At 45.3% G+C, this 21,388-nt stretch overlaps 1 protein-coding gene across 1 annotated transcript in view; it reads left to right on the top strand.

The window, feature by feature from the left end:
- The window catches only part of RNF144A (ring finger protein 144A), a 100,252-nt gene that overhangs the window by 44,915 nt on the left and 33,949 nt on the right, over positions 1-21,388 (top strand). The window contains exon 2 of the mRNA XM_077811560.1: positions 20,714-20,859. Within this exon, the coding sequence (XP_077667686.1) occupies positions 20,725-20,859 (135 nt within the window). The 5' untranslated portion in view covers positions 20,714-20,724. The remainder of the gene's footprint in view (positions 1-20,713; positions 20,860-21,388) is intronic.

Raw genomic sequence — 21,388 nt, 5'->3', positions numbered from 1 at the left:
AGGAAAAAGAGAGGAAGCATGTGGAGGAGGTGGAGAGGATAAAGGCCCAGCAGAATATACCAACAAACCCTAGCAATTCTTCTCCAGGTACCACTTCCCATCCCAGAAAGTTCCCCACCTACAAGGCAGGTGATGATACTGAGGCCTTCTTAGAAAACTTCGAAAGGGCCTACCTTGGGTACAACATCTCTACTGACCAATACATGGTAGAGCTGAGGCCGCAGCTCAGTGGACCCTTAGCTGAGGTGGCAGCTGAAATGCCTAAAGAACACATGAACAAGTATAAACTGTTTAAATCCAAGGCGAGAGTCAGAATGGGGATAACACCCGAGCAGTCTCGTCAGAGGTTCAGAGCCCTAAGGTGGAAACCAGACATGTCATTTACCCGACATGCCTACCACATTGTGAAACATTGGGATGCCTGGATATCAGGAGCAAGTGTTGAATCTCCAGAAAATTTGCCCTTCCTAATGCAAATGGAACAATTCTTAGAGGGTGTTCCTGAGGAAATAGAAAGATACATCCTAGATGGGAAACCCAAAACTGTAATCGAGGCAGGAGAGATTGGAGCCAGATGGGTGGAGGTGGCAGAGAAGAAGAAAACTGGTTGCAGTTGGAGCGGAGACCAGAAGGGACCACCCCAGACCACACCCTATTACCAGGGGCCGCCCAAAGCCCCACCTACCTCCCAAAGAACCCTCCAGACCCCTTATCGTCCCACCACCCCGTTCTCCAGCAACCCTCCTCGCCCCAGTGACCCGTCAGCTGGACGATGTTTTAAATGTAACGAGCTGGGGCATGTAAAGGCCAACTGCCCCAAGAACCCCAACCGATTACAGTTCATTGCACCGGAATCACACCAGAGGTCCACAGGCCGAGATACCTCCCAGATACCCTTGGAGCGGAGGGAAACTGTGAGTGTGGGTAGGAAGAAGGTCACCGCGTGGAGGGACACCGGAGCACAAGTGTCAGCTATCCATGCTTCCTTAGTGGACCCCAATTTAATCAACCCAGAGATCCAAGTGACGATTCAACCCTTCAAGTCCAACTCTTTCAATTTGCCTACAGCCAAGTTGCCTGTCCAGTACAAGCTTTTGCAGTCTATGATGATTATCCCATCCCCATGCTGTTGGGGGAAGACTTGGCCAATCATGTGAAGCAGGCCAAGAGGGTGGGAACGGTCACCCGCAGCCAGACTAAACAAGCCGTGAGGCCTAGCTCTATTCCGGAAACTTCTATCAGGACCCGGTCAGAGGTGATGGACCCGGACCCCAGGCCAATGTCTGCAACAGCAGTAGTGGATCCAGTCCCAGAGACCCAGACGGAACCAGTCCCAGAACCGGAACCAGCCGAACAACCAACACCAGACCCAGTGTCAGCACTGAATGCAGTACTTGCAACCTCAACACCAGAGGGCCCCACCGACCCTGAACTGGCAGCAGCCGATAACCCGACACAAGAGGCTCAGCCGGAGCCTGAATCCCAACATAGTGCACCAGTGGAGAGCGGTTCACAGTCAACAGAAACAGCTCCATCCCGTATATCGCTTCCAGAGGGACCAAGCCTAGGTCCACAATCCAATGAGGGACTGATGTCTCCAGCATCAAGGGAACAGTTCCAGACCGAACAGGAAGCAGATGAAAGCCTCCAGAGAGCTTGGACGGCGGCACGGAGCAACCCACCGCCTCTCAGCTCTTCTAATCGATCCAGGTTTGTTGTAGAAAGAGGACTTTTATACAAGGAAACTCTTTCTGGTGGACACCAGGAAGACTGGCATCCTCAGAGACAGTTGGTAGTTCCAACTAAATACCGGGCCAAGCTCTTGAGCTTAGCCCACGATCACCCTAGTGGCCATGCTGGGGTGAACAGGACCAAAGACCGTTTGGGGGGGTCATTCCACTGGGAGGGAATGTGCAAGGATGTTTCTACCTATGTCCAGTCTTGTGAGGGGTGCCAAAGAGTGGGAAAACCCCAAGACCAGGTCAAAGCCCCTCTCCAGCCACTCTCCATCATTGAAGTTCCATTTCAGCGAGTAGCTGTGGATATTCTGGGTCCTTTTCCGAAAAAGACATCCAGAGGAAAGCAGTACATACTGACTTTCATGGATTTTGCCACCCGATGGCTGGAAGCAGTAGCTCTAAGCAACACCAGGGCTAAAAGTGTGTGCCAGGCACTAGCAGACATTTTTGCCAGGGTAGGTTGGCCCTCCGACATCCTCACAGATGCAGGGACTAATTTCCTGGCAGGAACTATGAAAAACCTTTGGGAAGCTCATGGGGTAAATCACTTGGTTGCCACTCCTTACCACCTTCAAACAAATGGCATGGTGGAGAAGTTTAATGGAACTTTGGGGGCCATGATACGTAAATTCGTAAATGAGCACTCCAATGATTGGGACCTAGTGTTGCAGCAGTTGCTCTTTGCCTACAGAGCTGTACCACATCCCAGTTTAGGGTTTTCCCCATTTGAACTTGTATATGGCCGTGAGGTTAAGGGGCCATTGCAGTTGGTGAAGCAGCAATGGGAGGGATTTACACCTTCTCCAGGAACTAACATTCTGGACTTTGTAACCAACCTACAAAACACCCTCCGAACCTCTTTAGCCCTTGCTAGAGAAAACTTACAGGATGCTCAAAAAGAGCAAAAAGCCTGGTATGATAAACATGCCAGAGAGCGTTCCTTCAAAGTAGGAGACCAGGTCATGGTCTTAAAGGCGCTCCAGGCCCATAAAATGGAAGCATCGTGGGAGGGGCCATTCACGGTCCAGGAGCGCCTGGGAGCTGTTAATTATCTCATAGCATTCCCCACCTCCAACCGAAAGCCTAAGGTGTACCATATTAATTCTCTAAAGCCCTTTTATTCCAGAGAATTAAAGGTTTGTCAGTTTACAGCCCAGGGAGGAGACGACGCTGAGTGGCCCGAAGGTGTCTACTACGAAGGGAAATGTGGTGGTGGTGTGGAAGAGGTGAACCTCTCCATGACCCTTGGGCGTATGCAGCGACAGCAGATCAAAGAGCTGTGCACTAGCTACGCGCCAACGTTCTCAGCCACCCCAGGACTGACTGAACGGGCATACCACTCCATTCACACGGGTAATGCTCACCCAATTAGGGTCCAACCTTACCGGGTGTCTCCTCAAGCTAAAACTGCTATAGAACGGGAGATCCAGGATATGTTACAGATGTGTGTAATCCGCCCCTCTGAAAGTGCATGGGCATCTCCAGTGGTTCTAGTTCCCAAACCAGATGGGGAAATACGTTTTTGCATGGACTACCGTAAGCTAAATGCTGTAACTCACCCAGACAACTATCCAATGCCACGCACAGATGAACTATTAGAAAAACTGGGACGGGCCCAGTTCATCTCTACCTTGGACTTAACCAAGGGGTACTGGCAGGTACCGCTAGATGAATCTGCCAAGGAAAGGTCAGCCTTCATCACACATCTCGGGCTGTATGAATTTAATGTACTCCCTTTCGGGCTGCGAAATGCACCCGCCACTTTCCAAAGACTTGTAGATGGTCTCCTAGCGGGATTAGGAGAATATGCAGTCGCCTACCTTGACGATGTGGCCATATTTTCGGATTCCTAGGCAGACCACCTGGAACATCTACACAAAGTCCTTGAGCGCATAAGGGAGGCAGGACTAACTGTTAAGGCTAAGAAGTGTCAAATAGGCCTAAACAGAGTGACTTACCTTGGACACCAGATGGGTCAAGGAACTATCAGCCCCCTACAGGCCAAAGTGGATGCTATCCAAAAGTGGCCTGTCCCAAAGTCAAAGAAACAGGTTCAATCCTTCTTAGGCTTGGCCGGTTATTACAGACGATTTGTACTGCACTACAGCCAAATCGCTGCCCCACTGACAGACCTAACCAAAAAGAAACAGCCAAATGCTGTTCAGTGGACCGACAAGTGTCAGAAGGCCTTTAACAAGCTTAAAGCGACACTCATGTCTGACCCTGTACTAAGGGCCCCAGACTTTGACAAACCGTTCCTAGTAACCACAGATGCGTCTGAGCATGGTGTGGGAGCAGTTTTAATGCAGAAAGGACCTGATCAAGAATTCCACCCTGTAGTATTTCTCAGCAAAAAACTGTCTGAGAGGGAAAGCAACTGGTCAGTCACTGAAAAAGAATGTTATGCCATTGTCTACGCTCTGGAAAAGCTACGCCCATATGTTTGGGGACGGCGTTTCCACCTGCAAACCGACCATGCTGCACTGAAGTGGCTTCACACCGTCAAGGAAACTAACAAAAAACTTCTTCGGTGGAGTTTAGCTCTCCAAGATTTTGATTTCAACATCCAACACATCTCAGGAGCTTCTAACAAAGTGGCTGATGCACCCTCCCGTGAAAGTTTCCCAGAATCAACTGGTTAAAATCGTCCTTGAGATGTGGAAAATATTGTTAGTCTTTATGTACTTGGTAGTATATTTAGAGATGCATGTGTCTTATTAACTCTGTTTTTCCTAGAGCTCCAGGAAGAAATCCCAGCCAGTGTTTCACCCTAGCTGAGATTTGGGGGGCGTGTCATAAATATAAAGGGAAGGGTAAACCCCTTTGAAATCCCTCCTGGCCAGGGGAAAGCTCCTCTCACCTGTAAAGGGTTAAGAAGCTAAAGGTAACCTCGCTGGCACCTGACCAAAATGACCAATGAGGAGACAAGATACTTTCAAAAGCTGGGAGGAGGGAGAGAAACAAAGGGTCTGTGTGTCTGTCTATATGCTGGTTTTCTGCTGGGGATAGACCAAGAATGGAGTCTTAGAACTTTTAGTAAGTAATCTAGCTAGGCATGTGTTAGATTATGATTTCTTTAAATGGCTGAGAAAAGAATTGTGCTGAATAGAATAACTATTTCTGTCTGTATATCTTTTTTGTAACTTAAGGTTTTGCCTAGAGGGGTTCTCTATGTTTTTGAATCTAATTACCCTGTAAGATATCTACCATCCTGATTTTACAGGAGGGATTTCTTTATTTCTATTTACTTCTAATTTTATTAAAAGTCTTCTTGTAAGAAAACTGAATGCTTTTTCATTGTTCTCAGATCCAAGGGTTTGGGTCTGTAGTCACCTAGGCAAATTGGTGAGGCTTTTTACCAAACCTTGTCCAGGAAGTGGGGTGCAAGGTTTTGGGAAGTATTTTGGGGGGAAAGACACGTCCAAACAGCTCTTCCCCAGTAACCAGTATTAGTTTGGTGGTGGTAGCGGCCAATCCAAGGACGACGGGTGGAATATTTTGTACCTTGGGGAAGTTTTGACCTAAGCTGGTAAAGATAAGCTTAGGAGGTTTTTCATGCAGGTCCCCACATCTGTACCCTAGAGTTCAGAGTGGGGGAGGAACCTTGACAAACCTCAACTATAGGAGAGCGACCGATAATAGAGGTTTGACTACAATATATTTGTAATCTGTCTGGCTGTTTTGTCTTATGGTCTCAGCATTTTAGCAAGACAACTATTTAAGGCCTCTCTGCCAGTAATAATGTGTAATTTTAGTTGTCCAAGTATAGACTGGTTGAATGTCTCATGGTTTAAAGAGAAAGTTTCTTGATACTCGACCAAAAGCAATTTCTCCTTGAAACATGTAATTCTGAAACATGCAAAAGGAGATTTGGGACCAAACGTCAGTCTGTTCTGGAGGCCAGTGTGGCTGAGCCATTAACAGTGCCATAATAGAATTCAGATCTCCACTAGTGGACTAACAAAAGGAAAACAAAATTCTCAGGACTATTCCCTGAGGGGAAGATTCCTTCCAGAGCATTCTTCTGGTGGGACAACCTGACTTTCCCCATGTGGCCAAGGCAGGATGACATGACCTGTGATACGTAATTGACTCATACACCCAGCCATTTTGAATGCCATTGTTGTGCAAGTCTTTGAATGTGAGGCTGAGAAACTGGAACCAGACTCAGAAAGGGAGAAAGATGACTAATGAAGCAAGAGGAATTGGAGGATGACATGATCAGAGTGGGAAGGAATTTTAGCAGGGTATATAGAAAAATAAGTCACAGAATATGGATGTTGTGTGGGGTGGGGAGGAGAACATGAGTTCTGTGTTTGGTTTCTCTCTGAGTCTGGAAGCTTTGGTGGCTGGAAGCACAGTGGAGTTACTGTAGGTGATGGAAATGAGAAGCAGAAGCAATGATTTGGCCATGTTAAACATGGGATAATCCCTGGTATCATCTAGCACAGGGGCAGCCAACCTGAGCCTGAGAAGGAGCCAGAGTTTACCAATGTACATTGCCTAAGAGCCACAGTAATACATCAGCAGCCCCCCAGCAGCTCCTACCACCCGCTCCCAGAGTCTCCCACTCACCGGCAGCCCCGCCAATCAGCGCCTCCCCCGCCCTCCCCACACCTCCCGATCAGCTGTTTTGTGATGTGCAGGAGGCTCTGGGGGAGAGGGGAAGGAGTGAGGGCATGGCAGGCTCAGGGGCGGGAAGGAGTGGAGTGGGGGCAGGGCCTGTGGCAGAGCCAGGGGTTGAGCAGGGAACACCCCCCAGCACATTGGAAAGTTGGCACCTGTAGCTCCAGCCCCGGAGTCGGTGCCTATACAAGGAGCCGCATATTAACTTCTGAAGAGCCGCATGTGGCTCTGGAGCCACAGATTGGCCACCCCTGATCTAGCAAGAGATGTGAAAGAGACATTTGGAGAGAGGGAAATAAGCAATGGATGAGGGGATGAGGTGGTAAATTTGAGAATCGTCAGCCTAAAGAGAGTACTGAAACTGAAGGAGCAGCTGATGTCACTGACAATGCTAGCTGCCCCACAGGGAGCATGTCTGGGCAGGACCTGGGTGAGGTTTCCTCAGTGCCTCAGATCAGAGGCTATGTTCTTGTTGATCTCTGACGTGATGACTTGTACAGTACATTCAAGCCTAAACTTGATTGGCTTTATTTGCCACCATACTGCATGAAAAAATAGCTGGAGTCCCCCAGTAGCAGCAGTCTCGTGCTAAAGCCAAATGATTGGGGCACAAAGATTTGAGAAACTCTTACGCTGTGGCTGTGCAGGAGGAAAGGAAGAGGTTCTTTGCTTCTACCCTTGCAAGCTGGTCTGAAGAGTGTCATTTGCTGAGCTTCTGGGACGTGATGGGAGAATTTGTGCACCGCAACTTGTGGTTTGGATCTATGCCATCTCCGCCTGCTGAAGTCTAACAGGGCATTTCTGGGCTTTTGCTGCTGTGCAGAATGCTGATTGCTCTGATGGAGCCATGTGCATAGCCTTCACTTCTGAAGCCAGCTATTAATGCGGACAGTCTGTCCAGTGTTTGACATGCATCTAGTCTTCCATTTTTGGTCAAGATTTTCGAAGAGTTTGGGGAGAGACAAGGTGGTTCTTACAGTGCTGCAGTGGCCAGAAGAAGTGTAATGGCTCCATGATCATTACTGCAGAGAGACTGCACCGGTGGGGTTGATCAATGATACCTAGTCATAGACTCACAGATAGATAGATAAGAAGTTCAGAAGGGATTATGACAATCTAGTCTGACCTCCTGCACAATGCAGGCCACCGAATCTCACCCACCCACTCCTGCAATAAACCTTTCACCTATGTCTGAGCTATTGAAGTCCTCAAATCATGGTTTAAAGACTTCAAGGTGCAGAGAATCCTCCGGCAAGTGACCTCATGCTGCAGAGGAAGGCGAAAACCCCCCAGAGCCTCTTCCAATCTGCCCTGGAGGAAAATTCCTTCCCGACCCCAAATATAGCAATCAGCTGAACCCTGGGCATGTGGGCAAGATTCACCAGCCAGATACCCAGGAAAGAATTCTCTGTAGTAACTCAGATCCCACCCCATCTAACATTCCATCACACACCATTGGGCCCATTTACCATGAATAGTTAACGATCAATTAATTGCCAAAATCATGTTATCCTATCATACCATCTCCTCCATAAACTTATCGAGTTTAATCTTGAAGCCAGATAGGTCTTTTGCCCCCACTGTTTCCTTTGGAAGGCTGTTCCAGAACTTCACTCCTCTGGATTAGTTATGATTTTATAATGCTTCCTAAAGCTGGCTGGAGAACAACGCACACAATATTTTTCATGAATGTCCCTCCCACTTCCCCTGTGTTTTGATGACATTTTCTGACAAGCCTTATGGCATACAGTCATTTTGCTTTTTACTCGCCTTCGTCTAATAAACATTGCTTTCCTTAACATACCCTCAGCCTGTTAATGGGGCAAACCTAGTGGGACCATTCTCCAAAACAAGGAAAATTTAAATCTCTGGTGATAGAACTGGGGCAAAAGACTTGGAGTACTTAGTCAAAGATAGTGGTTCATAAAGATGCTCCTTCCCATAAAGTGCTGCAAGGATTTTGGCTGCAGTTAACAAGGAAATTGAGAAAGGCTGGGTACTCAAAGGAGTGGCAGGAATAGGAGACCACAGGTTAGAGCCAAATTAACAGGGGTTTCTGCTTGCTGTGATTAAGGTTATTTTCTGCTGCAGAAGTATCCACTTTAAGAGAATATGAAGCATCTGAAGTTGTTTAGGTTGTCACCCACATGATTAATATCTCCAGGCAACTGCGATGTGGGCTTTGTTGCTAGCACTGAAGTAGCAGAAAATGAGGATTTAAAAAAAAAGTACTTTGAATCTTTCATCTGAGGTTTTTAAAGTCCTTTACACACATTGAGTAAGTTTCACCATACCTCTGGTAATTAAGTATTTTGATTCTGTTTTACACATCGGGAAACTGAGCAAAAAGAGTTAAACGACTTTCCCAAGGAAACAGGAAATCTGAGCCAAGACTACATGTCAGGACTCCAAACCCTTTCCTTTGCACACTTTTGTGTTTCTTGAATAAGGGTTTGTCATATGTCTTTAAATATATTGCCTAGCTTCAAGCTTCCCAGATTTTCCTCTTCGTGCCAACTGAGAAAAACACAGAGCTCAGATTTAGAGCTATTTGGGCATTGTGTATGCACAGCAGTTACTTTCTGAAGAGCCTGAAATTAACAAGAAAGTCCTTGTCATATGTTACAGTTTGAAACTGTTGCTTGGTAGGTTATTATACAGGAACACTGCTCCTTGTAAATCCAGGGGCCAGGAGGAAATAGGCGGAAGCAGAAAAGAGGGGAGAAAAATATAAGCTAGGAAAGGGAGAGGGAATAAAGAGACAGATTTTCAACGGGACATGCTTAGTAGAAAATTCCTGAATCCAAAATGACAAATAAAACTGGAGCCCTTGTATCTCAAAGAGCATGGGAGACTTGTCCATGTCCCCATCCCTGTGACTGCCACCACCACAAGCACACACAAAATTCAGGATATGTAATGTCCTCTGTGTCAGTACGTTGTCTCACAGAGTTTTGGTTTTGGTGCAATTTTGAGTCCTTTACTATGTCTCTTTTATTAAACTTAGATTGTAAATGCCTCAGGCCAGGACCTGGCTTTTTTATTATGTATTGGAACAGTGTCTAGTTCAGTGGGGTTCTGGTCTATGATTTGAGAGCGGTAAGGTGCTACCTCAGTACAGATAATAAATAATATCTGCTGGCTATTTCTACTCAATTGGAACTTGTTTTTTTAAAACCCACTTGAGTGAGCTTTCTTTGTAAACCAATGACCTATAGCTGTGTACTTTTTCGTCACGACTTTGAATGTGAATCATGTTTTCAAGGCTGGTGGCTATAATCAGTAGAAAACCTTTATAAATATGAAAGCTTGGTAATTGCCTCCTTTCGTGTGATAGAAGCATAATCCTACCACACTCAGCTGGGAAAAGAGTTCAGAAACAACAATCAGAACTCGTTTTTTGAATATCTAAAAAAGTGAACGCAGCAGGATGTTTCTCTTTTACTTGAAAGAATGTCTCCAGATTGTTGCCGATGTTTTCTTGAGCATCTGTTGAGATGTTTATTCATATCTTAACTCCCTTCAGGAAAGATTACATCATTCTGCTTTGATTTATATTCGACTCTCAGCAGAGATCAGTCTCCTGCTGCTAATAGTTGAGCCAAGCCTCCTTGTTTCTGTGGTCATTACACTGACTCCATTAATTTTGAATTTCTGCTCCTGTTATGAAAGGTTTATTACTGCAGGTTGCTGTCTGTATGGTGGAGCCATTTGTTTATAGATTATTGGTTAGCTAATTACAGCATTATTAAACATAAAATCTAATAGGCCATGGCTGCTGTTTGATATGCATCGCAGAGCTTGGAAAGCTTCTGAGGCACTGTGACGGTTCTTGGGGTACTCAGGACTGTGAGTCAACTTGTTACTCCCTTCCGTTAGTCAGGAGGAGTCTTGCTTGTGGTAGCTGAGTGTCAACTCCCTGACCTTGCCAGTCCTTCAGCCAGTCAAGCACTCTCGCCTGCTTATGCCAGCTCTTCTTTCCCCTGGCAGGTTAACAATAGGTGCACCTCAGTCCTCTTGAATTGCTCCCTTGTGATATCCAGCCCCTGACACTGGCTACTCACAGAAATTCCAGATCCTCTGCCCTCAAGGGGCAGTGTACCCGCGTTTACCAGTTTTGCCTTAAACAATTGCCCCTGTAAACCACACAGCACTTGTGAGCACTTATAATAAGACAAGAGCCGGTTTATTTAAGAAAGAATAAAGATTTACCTAGAAGTGAGAGAAAGTCGTGGAAACAACTGGTGGTTACAGCCCAAAACAAAATAATAAAACATGAACTTGGGTCTACGCTTATTACCTATTGTTAATCTGCAAGGCAAAGATAGGGCTGGCATAGCCCAGAGGAGAGTGCTTGAATGGCTGAAGGCTGGTGAGGTTAGGGAACTGACACCCAGTTACCACAAGCAAGACTCCTTCATGCTGGTGACAGAGGGTAACAAGGTGACTCCTGGTCCTGGGTGTCCTGAGAACCATCCCAGCAAGTCTTTTACAAAGGTACTTAGATGCTGCTGATGCAGATAGGTATCAGGTTTGGAAACGACACTAACCTGAACAGGTTAAGCACCTAAGTCCCATTGAAATCAAATCTGGCCATCTGCCTCAGTACCCCAATGATAGAATGGGGATAATAGTACTTCCTGCCTTGCTGGGGTCTTGGGATGATAAAGATTCTGAGGAGGCCTGATACTGCTCAGATGGGGGTGAGGAAGGCATGTACGTTTCTAGGATAGCTACCATTCCTGAGTTACATGTCTGCTTTTATAGGCCTACAGTCCACAGCAGATGGATGCAAAGATGGTGTAATTCTGTATTTTATTTAGAGTTTTTAAATAACCCAGTCAGAAGTCTCCTGGCACATTTATATAATTGAAATCAATACTTTTAAACAAAAACATTTACAGATTACCTCTGTTCTTTGAAGAGTTCTCTCAGGTGTCAGCAGTACAACTTTACTGAAAATCCCTGGAAAAGCCTGGAGAAACAGATGAGGGGAGCATTAAATCCAAGCTATGGTGGACCAAAGAGGGAAGTAAACTTCAGAGTCCAGGGGCCCTCACTGATGACAACGTTACAACCACCCTCCCTCTTGTAAACCAGTATCCTGCTAATTTAAACACCTTGGCTGGCAGTTACTGGCATAGAATGATGTGAGGAATGAAGCAGTTTCAAATATAGGGAGGTTCAAAACCATTTGTAAGTCAAAGCCATTAACTAAAACTTCACCCAGAAGTCAGCTGTCAGTGAGTGCAGATCACACAGCACAGGCCGTAATGTCCTCCATACAGAAGATCCTGCTTTATAAATGGCATCTTTTTTTCTGCACCTAGAAGTGATATTTGGAACAGTTCAAGGTGCATTACAGCAATCTGAGAGAGAGAGAATAATAGCAAGGGCCACTTTAATGAAAAAGGACATCAGCGATAAGAACCACATTTTAAGGGCCTGATTCAAATCCTATTTAAATCAATAGGGTTATTTCCATTGACTTCAATGGTATTTGGATGAGATCCTGTGTTAATATTTAGTGTCAAGCACAGCCACGGCATGGGATGATGACCCATTAAAGGCAGAGGGCTTAGCCCTACCTGTGACTGACTAGCTGCCTCCCAGGTAATGGGTCTAAGGCCAGTGTTCAGGCTGGCAGGTCACCTGGTCCTTAGACAAAGGGCCATCAAGCTGCTCAGCTGTGAGAGAGATCCTGTAGGAGACCCTGGGTCAAGGTAAAGGAGCTGGAAAAAGGCCAGGCAGCAGAACCCAATTTATCTGTTTGATTTGTGTTGGACTGTTCAGAGAAATAAATCCAACCCTATAAAAAGAGCCTGAAATTCTGCTGCTGTGGGAGCTTTATTTGTAGCACTGGCTGGTGAGTTGGCACACCAATATAAATCCACCTGTAGTTCAATATAATCCATTACACTACCTTGCAATCATATTTTTTTACAGTTAGTCATATGGAAAATTAGCACTGCATTGACAGCAATTGTATGCAGATTTAATAATTTTATTAAGATGATGTTGAAGTAAAAAGAAAACGGTACAGAGTTTAAGCATAGAAGTTTCAGGGAATAAGGTACAGATTATCAAGGGGTGCAAAATTCAGTTTAGGAACGGGTGGCATAAGGAATACATAATCTGCAATCTCCCCGATTGGGGGTAAAAGTTTAACGGGTCAAAGTACAGACATTAAGATATGGGGATATGTTGTTCATATAATGGCTATATTCAGGTGTGGAGTATAATGAGTGGATACAATGATGAGGATGGATTTACCCTCATTTGGTGGGATTTAATGTTCAGTGAGTTTATGGTTCCAGTTCATACGGTCCAGTGGAAAAAGCCTCTCAGTCCCTTTCCCATAATTGATGCACGATGTCGTACCAGCTCACACCTCCTGGTACTGTAGGTGGCCGGTGATGCGTTTGATGTAGATGTCCCTGGACCATGGGATGGTGTCCGAGACCATGAGGTACCACATGAGCCGTGCATAGCGTCAACCGATCCCACAGGTCGGCAGCACACGCTCGTTGCAGGGGTCCCAAGTGCCCAGGGCTCCAACGATCAGGGCATCCATCTGCACCTTGTAGCCCTTTGCTCTCAGGGGGGCGTATTTTTCCAGCTTATGAGCTCGGGCTTCGCGGAAGGCCAGGGTCCTGCTCTCAAAGGAGACCAGGACGTCGGCGAGGATGATCTTTTTCTGGGCCTCGTCGGTGACTACCACATCAGGTCAAAGCTGGCTGTCGGTACGAGGGATGGCGCAGTTCATGGCAACCTCTGCCTGGCGCAGTGCGATGGCTTTCACCAGGCGGTTCTGGATGGTGTTGTGGCGCAGCTGCCAGGCTCTGGAGTGGGGCTTGCAGCTGCACAGGACGTGGGGCAGGGTCTCGTTGGAGTAGCTGCACTTCCCGCAACGCTTGTCTCGGTTCCCATGGCGGACGGCTCCATTGAGCAGGATGCAGTTGAGTCAGGCATGGTGGACAAACCGCCAGTCGGCGAAATGGGTGAAGCCGGCCCCGGCGAGGAAGTGGTTGCTGGCGTCCCACTTGCTGCTCAGTTCAAAAGCTTTACCCTGGTCCGGTTTACGCTTCAGGGTTTCCATATACAGTGAATGGATGGCTGCCTTCAGGGTCCTCTCCAGCATGCCCCGGTGCTCGCGGTGACGGTGGTGTTGTCGTTGGACCTGATCTGCGGCACCAGGACTCCTAGCTCCTGGCACTCCTCGCACCACTCCCAGCGGCAGCCGATGCGCTTCCCCAGGCAACACGTGGCATTGCGAGTGCGGGACCACAGTGAAGTGATGTAATTGACAGCAATTGTATGCAGATACTACAGTGACGATGTACCTTAGAAATTCTTATTGCATTCATTATTTGAGATTTATGCAGGTGAGCATCTGCTTCATTCCTCCCTCATCCCATACACAATCCCCTCTGCCTTTTACAGATCTTGAAACATTATGACTTATTTTATCAGTAAATTAATATTACCATTTATCTTCACATAACAAGTAGAAACAGTTGCCCAAAGGCAAGGAGTGCTACAGAAATCCATTTTATCTTCATTATGATGTTTTGGGTCATTGGGTATTGCATAGAAATAATGAAAGTAAATATTAGGTTGGGTGAGAGGGTGTTTTTCTCCCGGCTTAATGTAAATACATTGGTGTTTAAATAGTCATGCTACATTAGCAGAACTCTAAAGAGTGATTGAGTCACTCTTGGGACTGATTTCATTTCCAGGTAGTGATGTGCAGAGCATGGTTGGTAATTTACAGAATCAGATAGCTCTGATTATATATGAGAGGATAGCTCTGAATAGCTTCTGGATCACTCAGTAAAGTGAATACATCACTACTCATGATGATCTCTTTCCCCAGCATTCAATGCAAGGCTATTCCAGAAGAGGAAATGTCATGCTGGCATGTCTTACAAATTCAGTGTCCAATGGTGTGGACCAAATTTTTTTCAGATATGTGCATGAAACTGCCATTAACTGCAGTAGAAATCTCGAGGTGAATTTTAAGATCAAGTTGCACTCTTGTTTTCAACCCTCCTTATGAGGGTTTAATTATGCAAACTACCATTAATACCTGAGGCGCTCTCATGCCCCACATACTGAGCTGACAATTTGCAGTACCTGTATAATGGTCTGAATTCACAATGAGCTAAAATCTGTTCAATGGATGAAGCATACTACACTGGGTAAAAGGCTTTACTCCTGTGTATTTGAAGTGTATATATACAGGGTCATTTTCTAGGTATCCCAACTCAACCAGCAGTTATTTAGGCACCCAGCAACAGATGACCAACTGCTTAGACTTTTCTTGTCCTTACTGTAAGCAATATTCGGTGTCATTAAAAGACATAGGAACACACTCTGAAATCTTAAATAGTCTGTAGCTAGGATCCCCTGGGAGAATCACTCTGGTGAATGGATCTTGACAGAACATGCTTTTGTCTCTGCTTCTGTTGTTTTTGGTAACTGAATTGTCTTATTACGTGTGGGGATATTTTGATGTGGAGATTTGTTATTTATATTGTGGTATTTTCCCAAATGTGCCAAGCAAGCACAAAGAAGGCCACAGCTTGTACCCTGAAGAGCTTAATACCCTATACTTCTCAACAGAGAAAAAAGACAATGCTGGATTTGGAAAACTTTTTTCCACTAACAAGTAGTCAGGTTTCTTTGCTCTTGGTTTTACACCACAGATAAATGTGGATATTTTCTTACCAGTGGGTGCCAGACTTCCTTACTAGGAATATGATAGTAAGAACTTGGCAGAGATTCAAGTTGCAATGTGTAATCATTTTGGAAGCCTTGGATTAAGGTTGTGGAAGACCAAGAGAAAGATGTAAAGACAAATACTCTCATATATGCCTGATTGTAAAACGATGAGAAGTTAAGTGTGAAATGCTGTAATATATTGAGAAACTGAAATTAATACTTGGTTAAAAAATGCCATTAAGCAGTAGTGATTCTTGAAATGACCATGGGAACAACTATTGGTTTTACATCATTGCATTATAAATGCTCTTGATGTTTATCATCCTTTGTGTGTCCTGTTGTCTCAGACTGAAGGCTGGTATGTCAAAGGTGCTCTAAGCAAGCCTATAGCGGCACCCTCTGCCTGCTCTCTGAGCCCTGTGTCAAAGTCTGCTTACTTATATCTTTAGAGTCCCACTGAGTTCAAGAGGCCATCAGTTAAATAACAATTGTATTAGGTAACCAATTTCTGCTGAACCCTAGGGTGCTTGCTTGAGACAGGTGTCATAGTGTCACAGAAGAATAGCTGAGGGAGAAGAGATGTCCCCACATGAGATGGCAATACAAAGGAAGGCTATTCAATCCAGTTATAGCTGCAGGAGAAACAATGAGGAATCCTTGTGGCACCTTAGAGACTAACAAATTTATTTGGGCATAAGCTTTCGTGGGCTAAAACGCACTTCATCAAATGCATGCAGTGAAAAATACAGTAAGCAGAATATATATTGTAGCACATGAAAAGATCGGAGTTGCCTTACCAAGTGGGGGGGTCAGTGCTAACGAGCCAATTCCTATTAAGGTGGAAGTGGCCTATTCTCAACAGTTGACAAGAAGGGGTGAATACCAAGGGAGGGAAAATTACTTTTGTAGTGCTAACAAGGCCAATGCCAACAGTTGACAAGAAGGTGTAAGTATCAGCAGAGGGAAAATTACTTTTTATAGTGACCCATCCACTCCCAGTCCTTTATTCAGGCCTAATTTGATGGTGTCCAGTTTGCAAATTAATTCCAGTTCTGCAGTTTTTCTTCGGAATCTGGTTTTGAAGTTTTTTTGTTGAAGAATTGCCACTTTTAAGTCTGTTATTGAGTGTCCCGGGGGTGTTCTCCGTTGAAGTGTTCTCCGACTGGTTTTTGAATGTTACAATTCTTGATATCTGATTTGTGTCCATTTATTCTTTTGTGTAGAGACTGTCCGGTTTGGCCAATGTACATGGCAGAGGGGTATTGCTGGCACATGATAGCATATATCACATTGATAGATGTGCAGGTGAACGAACCCCTGATGATGTGGCTGATGTGGTTAGGTCATCATCATAGGGCACAGTGGACAGACAAGTGTGGGGCGGTGGAATTGGCCCCAGGCCCATGCACCCTAGTGACTAACCTCAAATTTGCATAACATAGATTTTGAATAGATTGGTGTATTTGTTTAAGGTTTTAGTTTGAATTGCATAAGCACCCACCCCTTCAGTGTGGGCTGGAAATGTCACAACAACCTGTGACATTTTGGTCTTCCTGAGCCATGCAAGTCCATCCCTAACTCACGTACATCTCTTTCCCCACTGCCTGCTGTCTCATACTTCCTTCTCTCTGTTACCATAAGCAACACATGCCAGTGCACAAGAGCCTAAATTTGCCCAGTGAAGTGTATTCGTAAGCGGTGCCAGTACAAACACAGAAATATGTGTGTGATCATTCAAGGTCAAATGTTTCATGGAACGGTGTGTAAATGTAAACAATGCCAGGTAAATTAGGGTATGGAGAAATCACTTTTGTTTATTTTATTCCTCTAATGCTTACAGTGGGGGTTAACAATAAAGAAACTGTCTAAAATTCTTCAAAACTTGGATTTGAGGCACCTGGAAATGTCCGAACTCAAAAAGACAGTGTGTCAAGTCAGATTGCACAGCACACCTCATGCATTGAGCCATTATGCCGTGCAGTCTTCCAGTACTTTTACATCTTCTTTGAAACAGCATGTCAGTGCTCAGAGGTAGCAATCCAGAGCGTCCCTGAACCTGAGATTGTTTTTTCTCCCCCATGGCTACATCAGTTTTCACTAAAAATAAATATGATGGGATACTGCTTTTGTGCCCTTCTCTCTACTTTAAAAGGACATTTTCTAGTGGGTTAGAGGCTGTAAGGCTATGTTTGTGTGGCTGCTGGGAGCAAGCCTCCCAGCCCGGGTAGACAGACTTGTTCTAGTTCCACTTGAGCTAGCACACTAAGAATAGCAGTGTGGACATTGCAGCTCAGGTGACAGATCAGGCTGACCAGGGTCTCGCTCAGGTGACTAGCAGTAGCATCCACACTGCTATTTTAGTGGTCTACCTGGGCTAGGAGAGTCATTCCCAACTACAGTGTAGACCAGGGGTGGCCAACCTGAGTCTGAAAAGGAGCCAGAATTTACCAACGTACATTGCCAAAGAGCCACAGTAATACATCAGCAGTGCCCCATCAGCTCCCCCCTGGCTCCCAGCACCTGCCGCCAACCGGCAGCCCTGCCAATCAGCACCTTCCCCTCCCTCCCCGCACCTCCCGATCAGCTCTTTCGTGGCATGCAGGAAGCTCTGGGGGGAAGGGGAGAGGAGCGAGGGCATAGCAGGCTCAGGGGAGGGGGCGGGAAGGAGTGGAGTGGGGGCAGGGCCTGTAGCAGAGCCAGGGGTTGAGCAGTGAGCACCCCCTGGTACATTGGAAAGTTGGCACCTGTAGCTCCAGCCCCGGAGTCGGTGCCTATACAAGGAGCCGCATATTAACTTCTGAAGAGCCGCATGTGGCTCCGGAGCCACAGGTTGGCCACCCCTGGTGTAGACAGAGTCTAAGCTTTCCTAGCAGCTGAGGGGGCTAACATCAAAAGTTCCGCTCTCTTCAGTGAGTTTGTAAACTTTGGGGGAATCATATCTGCAGTGTAGCAAATATCAGCAGACTTGGGCTTTAACTGTAAACATTTCTTTTAACGTTGTATGTGGGTTGTTTGGGGGAAAAAGAAACTCAGTCAGGCAGTGGCTATCTAAGCCTTTACGCCAAGTTTTGCAGAGTGGTAAAATCTGAGCTTCAGCTTCTGACACTTATTGCAGCTCTGGAGATGTTGAGAAGTCCAGAGATACAGAGTAAGATAGATCCATGTACCTCCTGGCTGGTTAAAGCCAGTGTAGAAGAGTTGTGGCCATTTTTGGAGCAGTCAGTGCTTCTCTGAGGGAAGACAAAGTACTGGCATGTCTTGGAAAAAATAATGTAGATGCTTGCTCAAGCAACCATTTTCTAATGTAGATAATCTCTCCAGTTCCATCAACCTTTTATGGAGCTCTCATTTTTTGGAAGGTTAACTAACTTCCTTGATATGGTGAAGCACTCCCAGCAGTATCTGGAATCCTCAGGTCTTTGAGCTGAGGCACTTTTGTTGAGTGCATATTCTGAGCAGGTATGTTTTCTTTCTGGGTAGTAATAGGCAACTGTTCGTCTGACCTAAGCTCTGTGTCATGTGTGCTTCCACAAGGTCCTATTTTGTCCAACCTGCATTCAGGGGAAATTAGCGAGGCAGTGTGGTCAGTATCCTGATGACACCTAGCTTTACATTCCAGTCTCATCTAAGTGAGTTCAAAGTGACCGTACCCAGTATCTAATGAAGACTCGGGCATGGGTGAGGCCTAGCCCATTCTGATTCTCTCTCTAAAATCACTCTAAAATTAAACCAGTGAAGTGGTCAGCCTGCCGCTGGTACTAGGAACAAAAATATCAGCAAATATTGGTTCTTGCAATGCAGTGCAACTTTAGGAGTGGGTATAGTGAATACTGAGGAATTCACAAAGGTGATTCCTACAAAGAGAGAGGTTCTCTGCCTGTCTATTCTTCAGGCATCCCTGTGCCTTAGCCTCTGCTCTACTGTAACGTTGACCAGATGCTCTTAATTGAAGCAACACCCAACTGCAAATGGTTTATCTTCCTGTCTCTTTGGATAGATCATGATTTGCATCATATTCGGTTCTAATAATGCAATGTACAGGCAGCACACATATCCTGAGAGGGGAGAACCTTGCTTTTCTTTTTAAATAAGCAACCCCTTCAGAGAGGGGTCGGAGTAAGACAGATGGTTTACCTCAGCCAGGAGAACAGGTGACCGGAACTTGGTGCCTTTTGAAGCATGAATTAGAGAGGAAAAATGAGTGTGTCCGGGGCAGTACTATTGCAAAAAAATAATGCTCATGTGCATTGGATAGCCCTCGCTTCGTTAATTTTTCAACCATTCCAGTTTCGCTTTGTGGATCCAGGCCTGCAACTGAACAGCATAAGCAGCACATCACAGCTACACACACAAGTTTTGTAGAGTTTGCAGTTAATTACTACTTTACAGTTACTACTTTAAAATCCTGTGACTTAACAATGGCTGAACTGAAATATTGTTTGTTTGCCTTTGATCGTTTCTGCAATGAGCAAAGCCTTTTCCAAAGTGAGAATATTAACACTTTATGGAATTTTCAGTGCTGGAGAGTGACAGTGCTTTAACCAGAAAATAGATAAAGCCATGAAAACTTATCCTGTGCTGCCTCACCACTGTGCCTGAACACTGGCCTGGAAGATCTCCTCCAAGGACACGAAGAGGGTTATTTAGTTCTTGGTCTTTCAAGGTAGTTGATAGAGGTGCCTGTGAAAAGCAATTATTTGTGGGTTTTTTTTGATTAACTGCCCACTGAGAATTGGATAGCGCCCACACATTCATTTCATACTTGCCACCAGAGCTAACTACTCCAGATTTTTGGTCACTACCCAAATGGATCAAAATTAAATGAATGACCTACAAGTGAACTTTTATGATTGCGCTATAAACTCATGCAATTAATTGAAATTCTGGCACTGTTGCACTGTGGTGCTATGCTTGTTCACTCACGTAAGGCCAGAGCTGAATCCCCTTGAAGCTTGTGGAAAGATTCCCAGGGCCAGGTTTAAAATTTAAGTATGTAGGCACCTAAAGATATAGTTAGGCACCTAGTGAGATGGCGTCAAACAAGTTAGGCACCTAACTCCCACCGACTTCAATGGGGCTTAGGCACTAACTTTCTTAGGTGCCTTGTAAATCCCATTAGGCACTTAAATGCCTTTGTAAATCTGGTCCCCAGTGACTTCAATGAGCTTTGTATTAGGCCCTTACATGGGATGGAGGATCAAATGAGGATATACCATGTGGAAGAAAGATGAGGGCAGGATTGTGGGCCGGAAGGGGGGTTGTTGGAGTTTAGTGCGTAACTTCCAGCAAAGAGAAATCTGCAACTAATGGGATGTTTCTTTGCCTACTGTCCCCACGATCACTTTGCTTGTATGTTACATCCCTTTTCCGCACTTGTCACCTGTCCTTTGTCTATCTATCCTGTGTTCTCTCAGGTGTGGGGCTGTATCTTTGAGATGCACATAATACAATACATTGTACACTACCTCAGTACACACAATAATAATAATTTACTGTGTTTAATTTCCTAACAGTTAGTAGACAGCAGTGGATATGGAAAATAAGGCTTTGCGGTGCCCAGGAATGTAGTAAGGTTTGTGATGGAAATGTTTTATTTTTTCACTTTTGTTGTTGTTTGTTTTCAGACTGCTCTGCAATGACTACAGCCAGATACAGGCCTACCTGGGACTTGGTACTTGACCCTTTGGTGTCCTGTAAACTCTGTCTTGGGGAATATCCTGTGGAACAGATGACAACAATAGCACAATGCCAATGCATCTTCTGTACTCTGGTTGGTTTGCTTTTTTATTACATGTGTGTATAAAAATATAGCCTTATTATATCTCAGGGTCAGGATGAGGCATTGTTTTTTATGTTGACTTCAGTAGAGTACAATTCACTCAAAAGTGTTGGAACTGCAGAAGGTCCCCAAAGCATTGGAAGTGCAACAGAGCCATAGCATCCCTACACTCTGGGTATGCACACAGGGGTCCTGTGCAACTCGCACGCCGTGAAAATCTCCCAGAGCCAGGCTCATGTATCCCATTGTGGAGAATGAATGTGGCTTACAGGGTGGTCAGTGGCAGGAGAAGAATTATCTGGTACGTCTGCAGTCGCACACAGGTTCAGTGGTCACAAATCCTTGTGGTAATAGGTATGTCAGGATTATACACCCTATTATAGCCACGGAGCTGGAATTCTGTCTGTGGAAAGGATACAGAGCTGCTCCATGCCCTGTTTGTGATTGGGAGGGAAGGCATTCTGATTTCTCTTATCCATTTTTTTCAGGCTTTGTGTGACTTTTAAGATGAAAAATCAAG

This window comes from Eretmochelys imbricata, chromosome 3, assembly GCF_965152235.1.
Source record: "Eretmochelys imbricata isolate rEreImb1 chromosome 3, rEreImb1.hap1, whole genome shotgun sequence".
NCBI lineage: Eukaryota > Metazoa > Chordata > Testudines > Cheloniidae > Eretmochelys > Eretmochelys imbricata.
The sequence above is the reverse complement of the archived record's forward strand: the minus strand, read 5'-3'. Positions and strand labels throughout refer to the sequence as shown.